Raw genomic sequence first — 24,115 nt, 5'->3', positions numbered from 1 at the left:
AGTAGTCCGCAGACGAGAAGTCTACAATCGTGGAGAAGCAGAAACGAAATGGTTACGTGTGAGCAAGCGAGCGAGCGAGCAAGTGAGCAAAAGAGGACGAAGTAGAAGATTATAGGCACGTATTGGCGCATCGGCCCCCTGGGCTCACCCTCTTCCCTATACCTTGCGTGGGGGTATAAATGTAATCCAGAAGCCAGACGTGACGTACATAGCTGGTAGAACGTTCGCCTTTCGTTCGTCCCTTCTTGCGTGCTCCCATGTCCAAACTCTTGCAGTAGATACACCGGTATTGCTGGCCGCGCATGCACAATGTATCGATACATCTCTCCTGCGTATCCGATGGATGCACGATGGATTTGGGTTATGTCTATACGAGCATGCTATTCCGAAACGAAGGGGATATAGCTTATTTCAATTTCTTCGAAAAATCCGGAACAAATCTTCGTTTACGAAGCAACTACGGTGAAATGGTACGGCGAGAGGCGTCAGAGGTAGTGGCGGTGCTCGACCAGAGCCCTTAATTCTGGATGGAACCGAAAGCGAAGAGATTAAAGGCGTTGCCCGAAGGAAGGAGCGTGCGGTGGATCCAGCGATCAAAAGTAACGCCAGTACGGCTGGACCGGTCGATTGAGAATCAGGAACACGTAGGCGCTTAACGAGGGTGCTCGTGCGAAGAGAGCGAAAGGAGCGACCAAAATGTACGCCGACAATATGACGCTCGGAGATATTTGGATTCGTGAACGAGCATCATCGGCGCCCCCTTTTTATTGTGTCGCTTATATACGACCTGTTTCCTCGTCTTCGATTCTCATCGTGACTCTAGGCACGCTGGAACAAAAGCAGTCTGATATTATGGACGAGAAACCTATGAACCCTCGAAGAATCCCCTTATTCCAATGAAAATATGATCTTTGGTAACAATCCACGACCTTTCTATATCTTTCTCCTATACCCTTTTCAAAGCAAATCTAAACACACGCACGGTGCACCAAACAAAACCATTCTATGCGCGTTCGAATCGAAACAGCGATTAATAGAACAATCGACGTTTATCACGCGACAGGTATATGTTGTTGCTTGCGCGGTGTGTCGCGTATCAGTCAGCTCGTCGGGCCTGTAAAAGCAACGGGTTATGGAGTAATAATTCGACGTTGTACGTCGCAGCGCGACACCGGGACAAGACAAACACGGTTCACGACTCGCCTGCACTTCCGTAAACTACAGATGATCCTCGGTCTCTCTCTCGCTCTCTCTTTCTGTCCTCCCTATCCATTCGATCTTTCTATTCCTCTATTTCATCGTTCCAAACATACACGTGGATTGAATTGAAAAAATGTCTGTTCCCAAGTCTGAGAAACGATTTTCGAACGTCCTTGAGCGTACGAAGCTTTTGACCCTGAAAAAACCGAAGGATTTAAAACGGGATTTGGGAACTTTCAGCTTGTATTTTGAATATTCTAGGATGTGATACACGTTACGTGGTGTGCAAATAGGTGCAGAGCGTGAGGATTTACGTCATATCCGCAGAAGGGAGCCGTAAGATCTTGCCAAATACACGTCGCCTCCTTCCCCGTCTCTCTGAAACGTAGAAACGTCCAATATCGCGTCCCAAGAAAGCATCGGTATCTACCGTTCCAGCGAGAAAATATGTCATTCCGGATACACGTTATATCCGAGAGTTCCGATAATGATCGCGCGCGTGATACGGCGCGGCAATTTGAATTTTAAATATGTCGGCGATTTCGAGCGGCGCGTCTCGTGGAAATTTTTAACCGACTGAAAATTTATAAACTCGTCCGTGTTGACGTTGGAAATCAAGCGACAAACGACAAAGAGCACGAGCGCTACCGATATTCGATGCTATCGGATTTACAGCGTGGCAACATTATCAACGCGATCATTTATTAACGGATGGAAGCACCACTAACAACAACCGCCGACCAGGCCGACGCGACGCGGCGCGACGAGGACGAAGTAGGCGCGATATCGAATTTACAACAGGCGAATTCGCTGAATCGCGAAGAAATTCGGTCACCGATAATCGAAGGGCGCGTCGCAGCACGAGATATTGCACGCTCGACGATATTTCATCGATAGCCCCCCATCGATTGTGCACGTGCACGTCGCAATATTGTACCGTCAACGTTTAGCCCGATGTAGCATGAGTCGGTCGTAACCATTTTTATCCGGGCAAATACTCGCCGGCCGAACGCTCGAGTTGTCCGTTGCTGCACAACGTTCGGCATCGATCGATGAAAGTCTCCGGAGGATTTCGTCGTTACTTTCGACGAGGGGCCATACCCAGGAAATAGAGTAGCCTAATCGGTGGGTCGCTTTCCCGTGGAATTTTCTCGCTAGAAAACGGTCAGATGGGAGCGGAATATTGGCTTCCAGCCGTTCCTTATTTCCCGTCTTACGGCTCTATCTTGCGTAAAACAGTATTTCATGCGGATATGCAACTACTCGTAATGATTCGTACGAATAGTACGTGATGGTTTTCTAGTAACCGTCGGTCGGAAAATATTACAGATTATTACATATTTTATTCTTTTCAAAGCTTATCTTTCTCTTTTGACTCTCAATTTTTGTAGAAATAACTATTCCAACGTTATCAGGTTAAAACCATGTCAGTGTTTCACGCGGGCAGAGAATCCAACCGGTTACTCTAACGTCTCTAATCAGCTCAACCTCTTGATCCGGACGCCAGCCTCAATAGCGCAGATTTACGCCGATAACTCGACACCCGGTGTATGATTTCAGCCGCGGGCCACAGCAGCCTAGGTAAGAAGGTAATACGTTGCAATATTAAGTAGAATTCCCAGCGGTATCCCAGCCGGAAAAGAGAGTCGGAAAGTAACGGCGAAAAGGGGTGAAAGAGGGGCGGCTCAGACCGTACGAGGGTAACATGTATGCCAGACATGTGCGACCCGCACGACTTATATCTGTTACGGGAGAGTATCTCCCAGCGTGAATCGCAGACATAACACCTTCGAAGAACGTACGGTTATAAATATATAACTGACAGTGCACTTTTGGCGAGGTGAGTCGCGGGTAACGAGATCGAGGACGTGATATCGAGTTAGGTTTCTTTTCCAATGAAAAGAATCAAATCCTTTGTGTCCGAAACCAATAGAACGAAACACATAGTCGAATAATGGAACGTAAAGACGTTGATCGAATTTTCAATTTGTTTTTCAATGGCCTCTCACGTGGATACATTTACATCCGTTTATCTAATCTGATTTAGGCCTAATGCTTACCAAGTAATACCTAGAACATACGTCACGCTGACATAAACAACCAGTTAATACGACGAGTATTTCTACTGCATAATGTATCGCTGGAGGTGTTGTGATTAGGTGTCAGTCACGTTGCCTTCGTAAATGTATAAACGAACAGATATATGAAGATACAGCGCGAATATATACGAGAGAAACAGAGAGAGTGGGAACATGAAATTACGACATGTATGCTAGACATGTGCGACCCGTACGACTTATATCTGTTACACGTATGCATACCGTAACACGTAAAACACACACGTACGATTCATCTGGCTACTCGATTGTGTGCCGAACATAACACGTAACAAATACGAGCTTACTTTATCTGTAATAAATTTACAATACCTTTACGACAGCAACTACGAACGATTGAATATTTGTTCGAGATATTTAACGCGATCTTTTACCTTTTCGTTTTACTCTCTCGATATATATAGGAACGCAAATGTTCAATTGAACGTAACACGTTTGTATCTTTTGCTATTGCCCGTGTAAACTCTAAACGGGGGATTTTATCGCTGGCGCTAAACGCGAACCACAGAAATTACTGTAAATCGCTCTATTCAGCGGCGCCGTCTTGAAAAATCCTTACCCACGGGATCAGCACGATGTAACGTAATCCCCATGGAAAAGCAGGAAAGAATTTTTTTTAAAAACCACCAACCTGTCCACCTTTTACCTCGTCACTCCACGCTCTTCATTGTGTCTGATCCTGTTATTCCTCGCATATTATATAATTAATATTTTAAATTATGCACGGTATTAACAGAATTACCTGCTTGTTCGACAATGAGAACGAGTCAAAATATAACAAAATATAATACGAATTTAATGCAATAGTTAAACTGCTGCTGTTTATGCAAGTTCATATTTCACGAACACAGCCCTCTAAATATTATATCTTATAATTAAAATATGATATCTAAATATTTACTTTGAATATCTTGTACATGTTTGCATATTATGACACATTTTGTGTACATTTTTAAACATTTAAATATCTCGTAACACATTTTGGACATTTATGGAAAGTTCAAAAAGTACAAAAATATGTCGAACGTAATATGCAGAAACGAATAAAATATTCAAAGTGTAGCGAATGTTCGGTTGCCTTCTATATTTAACAGTGGCGATACAAATGTAGTGAGCTTTAACTTTTAAAGGCAGCGAATAAATAACGTAGAGGATAAACGAATAAACAGAGATGACGAGTAGTTGAGTGGAAAATTGCGGATACACGATGCGTACCGATAACTAATTGCATACTCGTCCCGTGATAGTTTAATTGTGCAGTTAATTCGGTCGTTGAAGCGACCAACGCGACGGAGAAAGATACGGTTTCGTCGAGGTAGCATCGAAGATACGTGTTGTGTCGCGTGTAAGGTGATAATTTGATCCCGCCTAAAGGTAAGAAATAGCGAGAAGCAGTTGAAGTGAATTCAGTTTCCCAGCTACAGACAAATTAACGGATCGTCGAGTTATTGCAGGTATGTGCGTGTACATGTATATCTAAAATAGAGGGCTGAAGAGGCGAGAATATTACGACGTTATCGTTCGTTACGCGCACGATACACCTACTAATGAAACACGATAATACGTACAAGCAGCGTACAAAATTATTGGTTCTGCGATCGGAATGATTAGAATTAGTCTCGAGCGGTGGGAAATTGGCAACGAAGAGCGAACCAATCGCTGAAAACCCATCAAACTAAATAATCGATGAAATACAAAGGAGTTACGAAAAGCAAATGTACACGAACAAATTAAACTAGCTTACCGTGTCGTTATCGACAACGATCCACCCGTTTTTTCTACACATGTCTGCCGTTGTATAAATTGCAATTTAACAAAAGAATAAAATTAATAGTGGCAAAAAGCGATAGACGACATTAAAAAGAGAAATTTGAAAATCCAGATGGAGATAGAACGATGGAGTTCAACTCGACGTAAATCTCGTTACAACACGCTGATGTAATAAACGAACTATTAAGCGCGTTACAATCCAATTAAAAGCTTCGCGGAATCATCCGTTCGGATTAATGTCGTCAGCCTCTCGTCGACGTTTTATGAATCAAGGTTAAGCCGCGAAGTGGTCGAATTGCAGAGAAAACGGAGCGGAGAACCATGGTGGTACGCGAAACATTAGCGGGACAGTTAACGTAGTCTAATTAACCGAGCTAATTATGTGCCAGGAGCGTAAGACGGCCGTACACTCGAAACCACGAACGAAAAGGGTCTGTAATGGCAGTTTGTAGCTGACGTTACGCGAAATGCAATTAACAGGTCTGATGTTGAACAAGCTAAATATTTAAATAAACAAACGGAGAATGCTAATAAATAAGAAACCAAAGATATGAACAAATAAATTAAGAATATACATATATATAAATAGACAAACGAAAGATGTAAATAAACGTTCATTGACTCTTCTGGAGTCGATAACAAAAACGATTTGTTCGTCTTTTCGAAGCACGTAATGTAGATTCGTATCGTTATAGTTAACCCATGGTTGGAAATCAGTATTCCAAGGGAGAAGTCAGCGGATCTTTTTTCAAACTCCCCAAATAGCTAATCAACATAATTGATGAACAGTCGGTCTTCCCTCGTAATGACGTCCTTGCGAACATGAACGTCGAAGCAGGAGAATCTTTGCTTAGCCTAATTAACACCTACCAAGCTCGAAACTCCAACTAATCTGACAGCGTTACGTTAAGGTGCTTGTTTTCGACGGAAGGTATAATGCATACGTATTGATGTTGGAAGATGTAGAAGCGATGTAGATTCCGGAAGTCGCGATGCGGCGTTCCAAGGGAAACAGGAAGAGAATAATATCGAGATCGAGATAGAGAGAACTGTACACAGCGCAATGTTTCCGACCTAATTTCGCGGCAATATTAACCATCGTAAACAGAAACTTATTCGAAGAAGAATCTCAATGTTTGAATAATTTCCACTTCGTCTGAAAAAAAGAAGAGCTTGAAACGATATTTCGATCGCATATTCGCGATGAACAAATCGGGAAGGGATTTAGAAAACTCGTTTCCCAAAATGGTTGATCTTTAATAATCGAGTTAATTACGAGATCCGAAAGGAGATCGTGCGATCAGAACTATCAGGAGGGTCCGATTATCTGACGTGAAATAACGAAACGCCTTCGGAACTCGTCACACACGAAGCGAACGGCACGTAGGAGTTACATTGATCCTATATAATTTCGTAATAATCCCCTCGTGTACATTTCAAGCCGTGGAAAGGAAACTCTATGGAAATCACGTATCCGCTGATCCTCGGCTAAGTTTATCTTAAATGAGTCCACCGGATAGTTATCGCGCGAGGCGCGGCCGCACGGATCAATTGCGGCCAGGGCAAATGGAAAACTCGTTCGGTAGCAGTTTGCTCAACGCGAATACCGCGAGATATCTGCGACGAGACACTCCCCTATCACGGCCAAAGAAATGACATTCCTGGCATGGATGGCCGCGAGAATATTGGACCAACGACAGGAAATAATTCGTGGCTTGTTAAAACGGAGATAATTACGTTGCCTCGTCGGTCGCCCTTGTTAAACTTCGAGTCTATTGAAAATTTCGCATTCAACGACCAAAGAGGCAAGTACCTTTAATCTTTAACCCGCAGCTTTTACGACGATATTGCGTTACATCGTTGCTAATATCTAGACTGCCGATGTTTATGCTTCTATAGGAAATTTATAGGTGGAAAAAATGTAAGTACATAGACTGCAACGTGATATTCAATGGCATATAAAATATATCTAACGTTTATTATACAAAATTTATTCTCTATAAATATTCGTAATCTATTAATATCACTCGCTGTTAAAACATTTACAAAATTTCGTTGATGCTTGTCGTTTGTTTCGTTGATTGCTAATTGAGCGAGTAACATCCTGCGATATAAATGTCGATTGATCAAACTACCCCAGAATTTTTGTTATGTCACGTACCATATATATATTGTTTTTAATCACACAGGCAACTATGTTAATTTTGTATTTCCCGCAAAAGGATGATAACACGACAGAATCTCATTATTCGGCATATCGCGGGGAACATTCTTAAGAAGAACGATGAGACAAGATTTTCCATGGAAAACCAGTTGCTTTATCACGGCAGTATCGTATCCGTTCAATTATGGAATTAACAACGTAAACGGCCAGCCCTTTCGGTCAGCTGCGTAATAAATATTCGCCGTTACAACGATAACGGGTCGAATGAATGCAACGGATATCGGTATTTATGCGATCCAGATATCAGTGGAACAATAACGACCGCCACGGTATCGTACGCAAACGCGTGCGCGTAATTATTTTGGAATTAATGGGGATGCGCACTCATTGCTGAAATACTGTTACCAGGATCGACGGGAAAAAATGATAGAGAAAAAAAAATATTCGTGGAACAACGCGCAGGGGGGGAAGGAAGGAGAAAATTTGTTCACTTTTCTATCGAGAACGGTCTAATTGCCGCGCAAATTAAAAGAAGAAAAATCGATACGAAAACATGAGTTCAACTGATTTGCCGAAGCGATAACGTCGAAGCGAATGATACGTTCTTCCCTATCTACTTTTTTTTCTTTTCGTTTTCATTGATGAGCGCTGTAATTGAATGGCACGAGCGTACATACATTTGCTCGACGAATTCAATGGGTCATTCCTCGGAACAAAAAAGATATTCGTTAGGGAAGTTCTCCTATGGTTAACTTCAACGATTCTTGCCTATAAATAAGAAACAAATGTCTCGTGATAATAGGCGCTTCCTTTTATTATCTCCGAAGAAAAAAGGAAAAATAAACCAAGCAAGAAGTAGACCATCTCGCAGGGGTAGTAAATAAAATTTGTCGCGGCTGAACAAAATAGGAAAAAAAGGAATTAAAGCGTCTCGAAACCGGATTTCGAAAACTTACGTACGTTTTCTACTTTTATCTCGGTAACGAGTGGTCCTTTCGTCCTTTTCCTCTTTATCTTTTTCTTTTCTTTACCACGACACACATATATCATACGAATAATACACAACAGCGTGATAAAAAAAGGGTGGAGAAAGGGGGAATGTCCTTGGCGGGATATTTGTGTGAGAACGAAAGGATGGCTCGGCTTAAGGAATGTCTACGCCGGTGGCAACAAGGGTCGAAGGACTCGACAAATATCATAAAATGTAAATGTCGCGAATTCATGCCCATGATCCCAAGCAGAACTTCTCAATTTTCCAATACTCCAAAGCCCTTTTATCCGGCTTACGGGTGTTCGCGGCCCGATTAGTTGCACGCTCGTTCATCTGCCATCTTCGCGGCCTGTTCCTCTGAGATTAAAATTTCTGATCTCGATGCTCGTATATTTTACATGGAACAACGGCCATAGATACGTTTAACTCTGTCTGTCGACTCAGCCCATCGATCGAACAAACTTTCGTCGGGATCAAATCGTTCTCCGCGCGCTACCACGCCAAAACTAGTCCGGAAAGGTCATCTATCCAACGGACGAAAACGTCCAAATTTTATTCATTCCATTTTGAGCGTTCCAATTAGGCAAACTTTTCACTCTGGGCGCTGCAGCCGTAAATGGAAAAGTCCTCCGATCGAACGAATATTTCGAACGAGAACGTTAACGATGCAGCTTTAAACAGTTTGCTGAAAACTATCTTAACGTGAGAAACTAGAACCGATTGTCTTCTTTACAACGGACATTCATGGAAAGTTTTCCAAGTAGTCGATTCAATTTTCCAATTCGTCTTATCCAATTCCAGGGCATGTTACTTGAATACTCGTCGGCAAAAGTTACACGTCGGCTGCTAGGACCCTAGGAGACGACTTTGTCGACGTAACCGAGAAAAACTGTTCTCGCGTCATCCTCGACTATTGCGTTATGGTTGTCTTGACATCGAAACTCACGACGTCGCACGCATACGCGTATGTATGTACGTATGTATGTATATATGTACACGTATATATAGTATACGTACACGTAGGAATAAGAACACACGATTCGCTCGCTTTACCGTAAGTGTTTGCACACGCGCTCACGCGTGTACATCGGATACACAGCAAGTTAAGCCGTATAAGATAGATGGCTCAGCCAGTGGCCCTCTCCGTCCTGAACGTTTCACTCGCACTTATGATATATGGCGACGCCGCTAAAAACTGGCAGATGTGTTGCAATCCCCTTCGTCGTACCATTCCAGCCAACGTTTCACGGGAATTGTCGACCTACCTTTCCCACCTTAGCAGCTGGATAAATCGACGCGAGGCGCGAACAATACTTGAGAAATTATGCTGCTCTGCCGACATATAGCGTGGTGACGCCGCACGACGACGAAAAACACTGTATTGCTTGTTCCTATGATGTATATCCCCTTGTGAGTTGTCGTTGACGATCGTTTTTACTAAAACTTATTTCTTGCGGGATTATCGTCAAAAAGATTATCGTTCGTCGCGACGATTTCCTCTTGAGTGCTGATACTGATATAAAATAAAATTTTTGTTCGTTCGCCTCCCAATGTGATATTACGTTGAGAAATTGGTGAAATTTAATAAAAATTGTCGCGTGAAAATTAGATAGCATCATTCCGCGTTACCATTGACCACTATCCTTAATTCTTAAATCTTTCAACCATCGGTTGAAAATTAATCAGCCAAGATGGAATAGAATAGACGATATAATAAACGTCTTGACGTCGATGCTGCTCTCTATCCCCTTTCTATCTATTCTTTCCTATTGTTGTTGTTTTACCGGCTATCTAACAAAGTTAAACCAGATCTAACAATTAATCCACCTGAAAAAAGTTGGAACTTCCGAAATTCGTTGAAAGACGTCTCAAAATTGTGGAAGATAACCTATCCCTGTAGTTATGCGCACGGCAACGAGGTATAAAACTCGAATATTTCTTTTTTCTCAACGTACAGCGTAGACCCGTGGGGCATCCTCCAACGGAAGAGACACTGAAAATGGAGTTTTCACTTAAATTAACTCTTCTCAAAGGGTGGAATCTACTCACAGCTGCACGAGCTACGTCCCTCGTGTACGTTGCAACATGAACCTGCAACGGACGTGATGTTCGAATTAGAGAAAAAAAGGAATCGAAAGAGAAAAAGAGATGAGAAATACTGGTTCATTAACGTTCAGTCGGATCTATGATTTCTTGTTGACTTTATGTTATTTTCATCTGAAAGAGTATTCTTTATAATAATCACTCGTTATTCTAACTCGTATCACTTTTCCCAGATCAAAGCATCATCGAGACTCGAAAGGGTTGATAAACTTAATAAACTTTCCTCCTCCTTTTTCCAACTTTGATCAAAGGAATCTTAATACTGAATCATCGATCTGAAGGATGAATCACTTCGATTGTTCCACGAGTTCTATCTCTTCGTTGAGAAGAAGATTTCGAGGAAAGTTTCATTTCAAAATCCGTGGAAAAGCCACGTGAATACCAGTAGATATTTCGAGCCGTGCTTTGATTGCAAGTGCCAATTAACGTTGGGATTCCGTCGACATAGTCGTTATCGTCGACGTCGTTTCACGCGTATACTCGCATGCCCGCTAATCACGCCGACTGCAGCTCTAACCACCACTCCCTGGAACCTTAATACGAAAATACATAGAAATGCATGGGGATATTTCTATAGACGACTTCTCTATACTTCTAAATGCGATCGTCCAAAACTTTCATAGATTTTTTAAATATTAGGAAAATCATAAGAACAGGAATAATTCTCTGACAATTAATCGTGAAAATTGAAATAAGGAAAGCCATCTTCATGAAAATATCCGTCTTACGAAATGGAAAATGAAAATCAACAATCCGCTATATTTGTTGCTGATTTTACTTTCTAAATTGATTTTCTCACAAAGTAAGTTTCTGTGGCTTTGCAAGCTGCCACCTTAAACGTGGCGAGGATGAGGATGAACCTGTTCGAGGACGAGAGGATTATACCATCCCGTAGCAGTGAGGATGTAGGACGAGCCTAGGGACCCTGCCGCCCGTCCTGCCTGGGGTTAACCAACATTTACATAGGCGCGAACGTAGACTGAATAACAATGCTTGAAACGGAGCTAAAACCAGTCGTGCAGTTCCACCGAGACGGCACGTTCGTCATCCTTCTGTTGAAGCACTTCCTTCTACAGGGTGTTCAGTTGTATCGAACTTGCATAGAAATTAGAACGGATAAATAGAATTTCGTTAATTGAAACTTACGAATTTCGAAATTTCAAGAAATTGATCAACTACTTTCGATAATGCGATCGACAAATAAGTAAACTATATCTGACGTTTCGTTATCGTCACTGCACGTAAGAAACTGTAACAACTTTTTATTGAATAATACATGTAAATTAATAAGCATGCACCAAAAAAAAGACGCAATAAAGTAATTCTCCTTTTGTTAATTGTTAACTCGATCTTTAAGGAAATGCAAAACTGCAAAATAGAAATCGATTGAATATAGTTCTCATACTCGTATATCGAAAAATAGACGTGCAAAAAATAACGTACTCTAAATTTGATTGATTGGACAGAATTCAAGAGATCGGACACTTGACAAAGTATCGTGTCGGAAGCGAACAAGGAACTATAGCTTATCCGCAACATTGCATCCGTTCATGATCTCGTAATATTTTTGAAACAACTCAATACCCTTGATACCAACTTAACAGAAAATCAATGATTATAGAAAGATAGCATAGCCTATGTGACTAAATGAATTGACTTGAATTGATTTGATTCATAGTATACAATAAATAGATAAACGCAAAAAGTAACAAGAAAGAGTATCACAATGAGAAGGTATAATAAGCGAACCGTATTAAAATCCTAAATTTATTATATCACAACAGATTTTATTTTTCATATAATCGGAGACAGGTATTTATGATATACTATACAATATATTATTTTAAGGTCGATGTTATTTTAAATTCACGCGCATCATGCCATTTACGACATCTTATTTACTATAGTTAAATGCAGAGAGTGTAACTGTCCTGTCCACTTATCAAGAGCGTTATAACGCGCCGCGCATACTGATTTTTTATCCAATTCGAGCACTTGGTTCACCTGTATACAATTTGATATACGATGAAGCAAATAAATAACTTTTAAATGATATAAAATTTGTTGCATTACCTGGTCAATACGACCACGGATAGTACTATCCAAAATACAAGACACTAAGAGACTTTCAACCTCTGATACATCGATATTTAATTCTTTGCTTATAAAAGGGATGTAAATTCTAGTGTATGGTTTAATTAATTTGATTAAAACCTGCAAAATTACGTAAATACATGTTATGTTTAGATTTTCGAAATTCCTGATACATATAGAGTACGTGTACCGCATATACCTGTGTTCGTATATTACGTAACAAATCTTCGATATGTTCTCTTATGAAAGGATCATCCATTATATTATTCCTGTTTTGTTTTAAAATTAATTCAAACTGATTAATATCATTATTTTGGTAACTGACTACTAAGTTTGTCATTGCCAAGATCTCTGGATCATTTTTGTATGGTTTCGCTTCCTGGGAGTCAAATGGATTGATACCAGATTTCATAAGCCTGTTTTTATATACATTTAAGCATTAACGGCAGAGTATATTAATATTACAATATGCTATTTCACCTGTTTAATTTTTTACTTACATATTTGCTAGAACTAAATATTTCAGACATGTAGTACGTCTTGGTGATCCGGATTCATCATAATTTTTGAAAGCTTCAAAGAAATCAGTGTGTGCTCTTTCAAATTCACCTTCTCTTAAATGCATTTTTCCTCCACATTCTTTTATAAATAAATAAAAAGTTTTATTTTATGTTATTAGATATATTTAAGTAATCCCATTTTTAATTTGGACTATACTACCTCTAATGACACCCATTATTAATGGATGTGGTATAGCACTTTTAATATGTAAACTTTGTTCATATAAAGTCTTTAATTTCTTGTTATTCTTTTGTGCTGTATACATTTGTATTTCTAATGCATAGATTTCCAAAAGTTGCGTACCCTTCTTCAAATCATCCTCCCCATCATCAGTCTAATAAAATGGGATACATGTGTATTGTACTAATAATTCTCATTTAATAATATAATTAGAGAAATTCTACCTGGCAACTTTGATGAAGTTGTTTTAATATCTTTGCTAATTTGTTAAAATCTGATCGATCAAAGTATAACTTTCCCAATTTTGTATTAGTTTTAAACCATAACCTATCATTTTTGGCATCCTTTAACGCATCTAAAGTAGTTTCATAAAAATCTTGTAATAATTCCATCTGTAAGATACAATAAGAAGCAAATATGTTTGAAATCTAAATTAGTTTATAATTTGCATTAGTATATTACTCACATTCTTTGAGGTACTAATATAATCTAATATGGAATTTATTGATTTTTCTGAATGGTTTCTAGTAACTGCACTTTTAATGTAAGTTAATAATTGCTTATATCTTGCCATCATTTCCTTATAATTACCCTGGAAGAATCAAGCATCATAGCAAATATAAGTATATCTTATAAATATATCACTAATCTAATGATGTACCAATTTAAAATTAATTTTTATCATTTGCTTCAAAGCCTTGAAACCCCATTCGCCCTTCTCTCCTCCCTCTAAATCCAAAACTTTCTGAAAACTTTGTAGAGCTGCTTTTGGATCATCCTCTTTTAAAGCTTTACTATTATAATATTGATTTTCTAAATCAACATCAGGTTCTGAATTTGAGTCTTCAGAGTATTCCTAAAATTATTAAAAAAACAATATCATTTTGAAATTGATTTTATTCTAAAACAATCGGTTATCATAGCTAAGCAAAGAAAACATAAAAAGTGTCATCTTGAAAGCATCAGCATAACCTAAGCAAATTTAAATTATAATATAACTTCAACGTCTTTATTGTTATTAAACAAAATCTAAGCAACATTATTTGCTATTATTTAAGCATTACAAGATACTTCTAGACTATTTTTAAATTTCATATACGTCAAGATCAAAATTCTAACCTATTTCTTAACCAAAATCATTCTCAGTATATCAACATTTCCTTCCTAAGTACACAAATACTCACAAGACCATAATCTTCCTCTTCCTCACACATAAAATCATCTTCACCGTCTGACATTTTACAAATATTTAAGAAATTCTAATTGTAAAAATAAAAGGTTCACGCAATCCTGTTGACAACTGCAGGCACGACCAAGTTTGTATTTTGAAATTCACATGTATGCACTGTGATTATATTACACATGTGCTTTATGCAACTTCTATAGAGATACCAAGCTCTGACCACATCAATACTGTTCAATTATTCTAAATTATTTTTAACAAAACATGCATAATTCTTTTGATAATTAAAATTTCCCCTTAACATGTTTGAAAATACTCAAATAATTTTCATTTAAATTTATCTCCTTTTCAAGAATATAACGTTGACTAGTGACTTATCAGATTCTGACTGATTTCACTCCTGACTGCCACCTCAGATCTATGTTTTCGTCAACGTAGTAGGTTATGTTTCTGATTACAAAATGGTTAATTCAAACGAGTCATCAAATAAACCAATACTTTATGAATTGTTAGAATATTTTATTCGCGAGCAAGAGCCAGAATTAATAGTAAGTTTACACTGTAACTTGTTCAAAAGAAATCTGGAATGAGACGCATTCTACATCATCTACAATTCTTACGCATTTATAATACAATATCTATTTCAGAAATGCAAAAATGATTCTGTAATATTGCCTACGACAGGGACAATAAAAAATGCACTTAGATATCTTAACAATAGGTATTCTTTACCAGAAAGTATATCACAACAAATTAGTCTTACTCTACCATGGAAATTTGCAATTGGAGATCATGGACGTTTACTTGCTGTTTTACAAGAAAATGTCATAGAAATTCGAAAAGCAAAAGATGAATATTCTTCAGTTGTTGGGAAAGCTTCCGGTAAATTTATATGATTTCTTAAACCTGTCTAGACTTCAAAAATTCATGTATGTTTTATTATTTTAGTACCAAAGGATGCTTTCCCACAATGGCGTAAACTAGTTTGGAGTCCAGATGGGACACTTTTAGTATTAGCATCTAGCAATGGTTATGCTTCCTTTTACAATGCTCTGGGGAACAATATTTTTAATATCAGTCCAAAAACAATATCCCAAAATCCTCATATTTTAGAAGCTGGTGATGCAATAGCTTCTATGATATTTCTCAAACCAAGGACACAATCTGACAAATGGTCTTATGAATTTATGTTAATCACATACAGCGGTTTACTCAAATCATATCACATTTCAACAACTAATGAATTTGAAGCAAATTATGAATTTTCTTTTGGCACCTTTTATAAAAATGGAATAAATGCTGTTGTTTATGATGAAAAACATAGCTTATTTTATGTTGCTGGAAATACAATATCACAGAAATTAATGGTAATTAATGTACTTTTTTATATTTTTTATATATATCAATTTAGGAAATACAACATCCTGAACTATATAAAACATTACAGTCAACAGCTTCAGACAGTGGATTAACATCTTGGCGCCCCCTGAATGAATATCCATATTGCAAGTTGTCATTTACTTTCGATGATGAATCGAAAACTAAGTCAAGATTTTCCATATGGAACATTATCCCCACATTAAACTTGCAACCAGAATCTATCATATTTAAAGTAAAAATCTCTCCAAATAATAGATTTTTAACATGTTTACATACAGATGGTTCAATATCCTTATGGAGATTACCAACTTTGTTGATACAAAGAAAATGGAAATTATCAGAGCAACCAGACTTTAATATACCTAATCCTTTAGGACATGCAAAAACAAAAAAGTTTCCACCAGGTGTTACTGAATTCCATCCAATAGATATTGGCTGGTGGTCAGAAGAGGTAATGTTTATTATTTAAATGTACATACATATATTTAAATACATGGTCATGTTAATTTTAATTTATTGATATTTTTAAAGGCAATTATAATTACAAGATGTTCTGGATCCACTTCTGTATGTTCTACAACCGACTTAAAGAATCTTTTAGGTTCAAGCCCTGAATTTTTAGCTGGGCAACCACAAATACATGAACTTGGTTCAGATCGAGGTTTTTTATGTTTAGATTGTGAAACATACATAACAAGTAAAAAACGGAACAGAGAATCTAATACAGAAAGTCAAACATCAGGTTTGTGCTACAGTTCTTAATTAGAGAGTACATATTTTCTATACGTATAATATAATATAACATATTAATTCAATTTTCAAGAAGCCTCTTCAGAAAGTGAAGAAGAAAGTGATGAACTACAACCAGCTAGTATATTAAATTATACAACTAATTTAATGCAAAGTACCTTGTATTCTATCACTGACATTGAAAGATTTCAGCCTAAAAAGAAGAAGTCAAGAGTATTATTTAGAACATATAGAATCCTTGGACTTAAAAGTACTACACCTGAAGAACTTTATTCAAGAAAAATTGATATAGAGGTATGAGTATTTATGAAATTCAAAATAGCTGAAACTAAAGTAACCAAAAGGTTGTATTATAGGAATATGAAGAGGCATTGGCTTTAGCAAATACATATAATTTGGATACAGATTTGGTATATCAGACACAATGGAGAAAATCTGAATTATCATTAAATGCTATTCAAGAACATTTAAGTAAAGTTACAAAAAGATCTTGGGTCTTACATGAATGCATTACTCGAGTTCCAGATACTATCGAAGCAGCAAGAGAATTATTAAATTTTGGTTTAAAAGGTGCTAACCTGGAAACTTTAGTAGCAATTGGTACTTGTGACAATGGAAAATTTGTAATAGATAATATTGATGAAGAGTGGAGTGAAATGGATGAAGCTAGTATAAGCTTAAGACAGATACAGAAAATAAATCAAGTGCTGGAAAAGATCGATATTAAACATTTATCTGACGCTCAAAAGGATTTAATTAAATATAGAAGGAAGCTTCTAGATCATCTAGATAAGTTACTTACATACGAGATTATTTTAAATTCCTCGTTAAAGTACGATAAAAACTTTTACGAAGAATTTCGACAGCTTTCAGCTGTTGAAAATGCAATTAAATTTGCGAAGGATGGAGATTGTCGAGGAGTTGAAATTATGTTCACTTACTATGGTGAATGTTTGTTACCTCATTGGTTAGCTATTATTAGTTTCTTTCCAGAGACTTTAAATCCATTGAAGTATAAAAAACTTCTACCAGAATGCGACATTGATGGACAATTATTTCTGTTTGATCAGCGTGAATTACGACAAAAAGATTGGGCTGAGAAAGCTGAATTCAATGAGATAATTAACTTAGAAAGCGATGATAAATCACAATCACTTTATGAATATGATCCATCGTTAACTATATACAGAAACACATTACTTACACCAGAATTGTTACAAAAATGGTACGAGTCACGAGCTTATCAGATCGAGAGGAATAGTTGTATGATTGATAATGCTTTGCAATTAATAAAAATTGCCAAATTACATAATATTAATGGATTAGACAATTTGTTGCTAGATTTGGAAACTTTAGACGATATCATTTACAAAATTTATATAGAAGACCTATCTTTAGATCAATTACAAAAATTATCTAATTTGGAAAAAATTAAATTGCTAATGAGCATGACTAGTGAAGAAAGCTTTGTTGATGATATAAAAAGTTTCCTATTATCATTTATAAAAAGAAGAAGTCAGTATCTGGGCGGAGAATTACAGAGACATTTATTTAGTGACTACTTAGTGTCTACTAGTAAAGAAGACTTAAAGTTACCAGTTAAACTTTTTGAATACTTAAAACAATCTCAAGATGATGAGATTCTTCAAATGATAGAGAATATTGCAATTTTAGCGTTAGATTGCATATACGCTTGCAATGATCCTAATATGTATGAAAAAGCAATACGTATTGTAGATTCCATCGCCAAAGATCGTGAAATGAGAAGAATAGATGCAATAAACACTCTACTAGAAGAGCTTGATAAAGAACTTGAATGTACAAAAATTTTAAATAAATATGGCGTTAAAACTACACTACATGTACTGCGAAAAAATAAGAGTAATCCTGATGCTGCAAAACAACTACTGATTCAAATGGCAAGAAGTTTAAACAAAAGGTGACTAGGCATTTTTTATTTTTTAATATCCTTTTTGTAAGAATGTTTTGTATTTCAAAATGTTCTCTGTTTAATTTAAGAGTACCACCTCCAGATGAAAAACAATGGGCTCAATTATTAAATGAAATGTTAGAAATTCATAGTCTAATTTTTACATGTATTGACATAGAAATTTGTTTTGAAATCTGTGTATCAGCACGTTTGGTATCAGGAGTTAAATCTAACATACAAAATTGCACTGCTTTAATTGAGACTAAGAAAAATGAACAGTCTTTATTGAAAGTGTCTTATGAAAAAACAGTGAATTTAATTTTAGATGCTAGTAAGGAGTATTTTAATAGCTCAAAATCCTTAACTGACTCTAATATGGAATTAGCTAGGTAAGTGTTTTTAGTTCTTGCACTGTTTTCCTACTTTAACTTTTATAAATAATATAATTTCAGAGCTTGCCTTCATCTAATCATAGATGATAATGCACAGATAAAAGAAGAGTACGATCTCATTAATTCGCTTCAAATTTTGAATGAATTTTATATTGATATATTACCACTTCAAGTGCGATTAATGCAAGACAGACTACAGTTGATAAAGGACTGTTTAAATAAGAGGGTAGATGCTCATAAAAGTCGTCAGAGATTATTAACGTTAGCGAATTACTTACGAATAGAGAGGAATAATAGTAGAATGCGGGAAGGAAAGGTTTTGGAGTTAATTGCAAAAAAAGCACTTGAGGTAGAGTTATTTTAAAGCTAGTATTTAATATTTAATTGCAGATAATCGATCTATAATATAATATAATAGGTAAAGGACTTTAATGTTTGTGCTGCTACCTGTCAGCAATTAATGCAAAATAACTATATTCCTGCCTGGACAGTTGCTTTAGAATTAGGATTTTGTGGAGATTACGAAGATCTGAAAACTAGGCAAAAATGTTTATGGTTTGCAATAAACAATGGACCTAGTGATATGCTGAGCAAAGCACTAGATCAAATATATTTAATAGAAATACAAATGTTACATAAAAATTTAGAATTGTGGATACCTTTACTATCTGATGATTTCAATGATAGTGAAGACGCAGATAGTGAAGATGAATTTATAGATGCATTAACTACTGTAAGAAATTTATTAAAAAATACCACCTCTAACAAAAAATATAGAACTATACTAAATTATCATCAATTTACAGCCGCAAATAGAAACTAAAGAATTTGTCCCAAAAGTTTTGGAAGCTTCTACTGAGATAGTAAAAACTTCTGCAAATGTTATGAAAGATTCAGCATTTAGTTTAATAAAAAATATAAGCGACACAAATTTTTGGAAATCTAGATTAAAATTTAATTTCTCAAATAATCAGGATAATGACACAAGATATGAAAATCCTATAGAAGATGATGACATTCAAAGTTTCCCATGTTTTTATGAAGATTTACATAAAAATTGTAAACTTAGTGAACTCGATACGAAATACATAAATTATTCAATGCCAGATTTGCAAAATACACAGCTCAAATGCTGTCGTGCTCTTTTAAGGATAACTATGTTGAATGAAACATTTTGTTATGGTGTGGAAGTAAGTGATATTAATCACTGTAAGTATTATGTATTCACCTAAACGGAAATGTATATAAGTTAAATACTGGATAAATGATAATTTCTTTTTTTATTTTAGTATTTTTAGAGTGTACAAAGTATACTATACAACAGGATTGGTTATTAGGCATGGCATATTTATTTAGTGTACATAAGAATTATATAGAAGAAATACATAATGTTTTAATGGAACTACCACAAACAATGCTATACATACAAACTTCAGTGTATTATTATTGTTTGGAATTATACAAAAGCACATATAAAGATTATTATTTTACAGATTTATATTCGTTTAATCCATTGAGTTTAATATTAAAAACGATGAATACAGCTCACAAATGCAAAAAATTTGACATTTATAAACCATTTGAATATTGGCAAACATGTTTATTTAAAAGTTGCGGAATAAATAAGATGGAATTTCTTGAGTTACATCACGACATTAAAACGGAAAACGACGATAAGATTGAAGATCATAAAAAGTTAGATGAATTTAATATTGTTCAAACACAAAGTTCAAGTGTATCTACTGGAAAATCAAAAGGGGAGGAAGTTTCGACAGAAAATTCGCGACGTAACGAGAAAGATAAAATTAAGATGAGTTCATCTGAATCTAATGACAAAAATGATATAGAATGGACTGATAATTGGGGCAACTTTTCAGATGAAGATATAATAGAAAACGTAGGGAACAAAAAAGACATTTTAAATAAAGAACTGTGTATAGAAAATAATACTTCTCTAATAAAAGATATAGGGGAATGTATAACAGAAAAAGATCGCTTTGAAGCTTTTGAAAAAATATTTAGTAAAATAAGGAATGTTGATCATTTTTATGAGGCAAAGAAATTGTTATTACAATGGCCACAATTTGAAGATTCTCAATATACAAAAGTTAATAAACATCCAATTTTAAAAATGATGAAACTAGTTAATGCCTTTATTATGGAAAAAGATAAAAATAAACATAGCAAACAAAGTTTTGAAGAATATAAAGAATTAATAGAAGGATTATCTTCAAAAAATGTAAATTTCTTATTAAAATACAACTTATTAGATTATAACCAATTTATTAAATATAACTCATTATTTTTTTTTTATTTGTATTAGGTCCTCAAAGAATTTTTGAACACAGAAGAAATTCCTCTTGAGCATGCAATTTATATTAGGTTGGATATGGATAATTCAGAATTTCATGAAGAAGCAGTAAATATTCTTATGGAAAGACATAAAGTATGCACAAGCACGTACATCAACAAGTTCATGCTTTTATTTTACATATTCCTACTAATGTTATTTTATGTTTTAGGAATTAACATTGTCAGCACCAATACTAGAAATGTTATTTTTGAAAAATTTAACGGCATACTTCGACCCGAATCACGAAATATTTGATCGAATCATTGAACATGTCTTTGTGAATCGATCTCTAACAGATGTAAAGGAAAATGCAGAAATTCTTATACGAGAATTAAAAAAAGGAAAACATATAGCGCATGCCTTATGCATAATTAGATTAATGGAAGATATACCACCATCTTTAGCTACATTTGGTACTTGTTGCGAACTTCTAATGAGGAAATAAATACATATATTCATTCCTTCCTATGATTTTAACTTGCACGAGATAAAAGTTCAAAAGATGACTTATTTAACATTTGTAATTAATATTAATATAACGTAAAAGACTTTTTTAAAAGAGGTAAGAAAACAGTAACTAATAGCTTCTAGATTTGCATCTACGTCCTTAAAGTTGATATGTACATACTATGAATATTTATTTTGTACAATGTGTTATTTGTAAGTATAAGCGTGATATGTATATTGAAATATAAATATTCAAAAAAGATGTTGATAGTTAATGTCTTATCCCTACCTTGTGTAATCATCTTGCTTCATAAATTAATATCTTGAAAAACTGCGACGTAGAACTCGACTCGATTTACATGTACTACAAAAATCCAATATTTCTTTTTGCATTTCTTACAACAAAATTTCAAATCAACAGAATAATATATAAATGCGCATACAGTCATGACTGTTTAATTTAAAATTCAAAACGTGATATTCAGTTACATTCATAATAATAACTTATAACATGCAATAAATTTAGAATACTAATCTATCATTTTTATCAACTTCTTATAACTAACACACAAATCGCTTTTTCGAATTCGCTATGTAAAGTTCGAGTTAGTCAATTAAATTCAAAAAATTAAACTTCGCGGAATATAGAATTGGTTTAGATATATATATATATATATTCTTAAAAAGATAAAATGGCGGATTGCTATTATTCACCGGTAGTTACCTCAAAATGAGCTAAAGAATTGAAGTTCAAAGTATACAAGTGAAATTCATACTAAAGTACATATTGTTCAATAGTTAGAAAGTACGTTTTCAAATGCTAAATATATATCAAAATCTTACATTTTATATGTATTTTATCTGATTTTGCTATACTTTTTATAAAGCACTATCTATGTTTAATTATATTATAAAATGTAGAAAGGGTGTCATATATAAGAATAAAAATTTATATTGTAATTATAATTATAAAATATGATCATTTCTTTTAACTTTATTAGTTACATATTCAATATATAGTGAAGTTTATACTTAACCTGTTGGATTATATATACGTATGTGTAAGTGTACTTGCTGTTATTAGGAATATGACATAAACAATATTATTACACAATGCTCATTTTTTTATTTATTTTATTCGTTTTTAGGTTAAAGTTTTCTGAATTTAAAACAAATCTTGCGTTTTAAAAGTACAGTTGCAAAAATGTCTATTACATTAGATGTAAATGATCCATCAAAGGATGAAGAATTAATAGAAAATTGTCAGCACTTTAAAGAACGTGCAGAGCGAAATCGTCAAAAAGCATTACTTTTAAGAAAATCTAAAATAGTTTCTCATCCTTATATAAGGAGGTACGTTGCCAATATCAAAAGTTAGAAAAATAAATTGTATAACAAAACATTTGTACTTTTTTAAAGTGAAAACGAAGATTCAGGAAAGAGTACGTCTTATAAAGTTCAAGGACAACGTGTTATAGATAGTGGAGGAGGTTTTCTTATAGAAGAAAGTGATGAATTAGAACAACAAATGGTATAACATTTTTAACTATTTTAATAGTTATTACACTAAATATTAACTGGATTTCATAATTAATATTTTCTTTCTTTTCAGTTACAAATAATATCAAAACCTGCACCTATTCTTATAGATTTTCCTCATTGTGATGAATGTAAAAATGAATTTAAAGACTCATATCTACTACAAACATTTAATTTATCTGTATGTGATAACTGCAGGTATACAAGCATTATTTGAACTAGCAATTATTTTAATATAAAACTTTAGATTATTATAATTAGTTTTTTGTATTAGAGATCCTAAGGGCAAGCACTCTTTGATTACAAAAACAGAAGCAAAACAAGAGTATTTATTAAAAGATTGTGATTTGGATAAAAGAGAACCTCCATTAAAATGTATTATTAAAAAAAATCCCCATAATGCAAATTGGGGTGAAATGAAATTGTATTTGCAACTACAAATAGAAGAGAGAGCTTTACAAGTATGGGGTTCTGAAGAAAAATTATTAAAGGAAAAAGAATTACGTGATGTTAAGAGGGAAGGAGCTAAAATAAAAAAATTTAACAAAAAGGTAATGATAAACGTATTTCAAATCTAATATCGTACTTGTACTTTAATACAAAATAATATCAATATAGATATTTTTATCTTACCAACTTACTATTTTTGTATTGTACAGATTAAACAATTAAGAATGCAAGTTAGGAGCTCATTATATGATAAAACATCAAAAGCTTCTCATATGCACGAGTTTGGAGAAGATACATATAATGAACATGATGATACATATACACACACTTGCATTACTTGTGGATATGAAGAAACATATGAAAAAATGTAAATTTTATAATAATGAATTTTATAGTAACTATTGAATTGTGTTTTTAGATATGAGTTTCTTATATTAAGAAATTTATTTACAACTCGTGAAATGCATACACAATAAAAAAGGATAAAAAGTCACTTCCCTTATTTATTTAT

General features: G+C 34.9%; 3 protein-coding genes across 4 annotated transcripts; 2 read left to right on the top strand and 1 right to left on the bottom strand.

The window, feature by feature from the left end:
* Nucleotides 1-12,098: 12,098 nt before the first annotated feature.
* Nucleotides 12,099-14,506, bottom strand: LOC100652149 (COP9 signalosome complex subunit 2). The gene is made up of 9 exons (XM_012321142.3): nucleotides 14,365-14,506; nucleotides 13,842-14,036; nucleotides 13,647-13,772; nucleotides 13,405-13,572; nucleotides 13,160-13,334; nucleotides 12,940-13,078; nucleotides 12,639-12,855; nucleotides 12,419-12,559; nucleotides 12,099-12,349 (listed from the first exon to the last, which is right to left on the bottom strand). Exons 1-9 carry the CDS (start codon nucleotides 14,416-14,418, stop codon nucleotides 12,230-12,232), a joined length of 1,335 nt encoding a protein of 444 aa, XP_012176532.1. The 5' UTR covers nucleotides 14,419-14,506; the 3' UTR covers nucleotides 12,099-12,229.
* A 273-nt stretch (nucleotides 14,507-14,779) lies between these two features.
* Nucleotides 14,780-21,877, top strand: LOC100652028 (NBAS subunit of NRZ tethering complex). Of its 2 annotated transcripts, none has more exons than XM_012321152.3 (14): nucleotides 14,780-14,911; nucleotides 15,011-15,245; nucleotides 15,312-15,730; nucleotides 15,811-16,194; nucleotides 16,275-16,485; nucleotides 16,570-16,787; nucleotides 16,850-18,432; nucleotides 18,513-18,812; nucleotides 18,876-19,164; nucleotides 19,234-19,548; nucleotides 19,622-20,024; nucleotides 20,105-21,054; nucleotides 21,139-21,261; nucleotides 21,338-21,877. In XM_012321152.3, exons 1-14 carry the CDS (start codon nucleotides 14,825-14,827, stop codon nucleotides 21,611-21,613), a joined length of 5,793 nt encoding a protein of 1,930 aa, XP_012176542.2. In that variant the 5' UTR covers nucleotides 14,780-14,824; the 3' UTR covers nucleotides 21,614-21,877. The 2 variants fall into 2 exon arrangements, with proteins under 2 accessions (XP_012176542.2, XP_012176538.2); XM_012321148.3 differs by having other exon boundaries at nucleotides 16,567-16,787.
* Nucleotides 21,878-22,290: 413 nt separating this feature from the next.
* Nucleotides 22,291-24,097, top strand: LOC100651909 (DNA repair protein complementing XP-A cells homolog). Its single transcript, XM_003392969.4, has 6 exons — nucleotides 22,291-22,676; nucleotides 22,764-22,968; nucleotides 23,035-23,146; nucleotides 23,228-23,352; nucleotides 23,429-23,705; nucleotides 23,814-24,097. Exons 2-6 carry the CDS (start codon nucleotides 22,820-22,822, stop codon nucleotides 23,973-23,975), a joined length of 825 nt encoding a protein of 274 aa, XP_003393017.1. The 5' UTR covers nucleotides 22,291-22,676; nucleotides 22,764-22,819; the 3' UTR covers nucleotides 23,976-24,097.
* Nucleotides 24,098-24,115: the final 18 nt, after the last annotated feature.

This window comes from Bombus terrestris, chromosome 1, assembly GCF_910591885.1.
Source record: "Bombus terrestris chromosome 1, iyBomTerr1.2, whole genome shotgun sequence".
NCBI classification, from domain to species: domain Eukaryota; kingdom Metazoa; phylum Arthropoda; class Insecta; order Hymenoptera; family Apidae; genus Bombus; species Bombus terrestris.
Note: the sequence above shows the minus strand (reverse complement) of the source record. Positions and strands in the feature narration are given on the sequence as shown.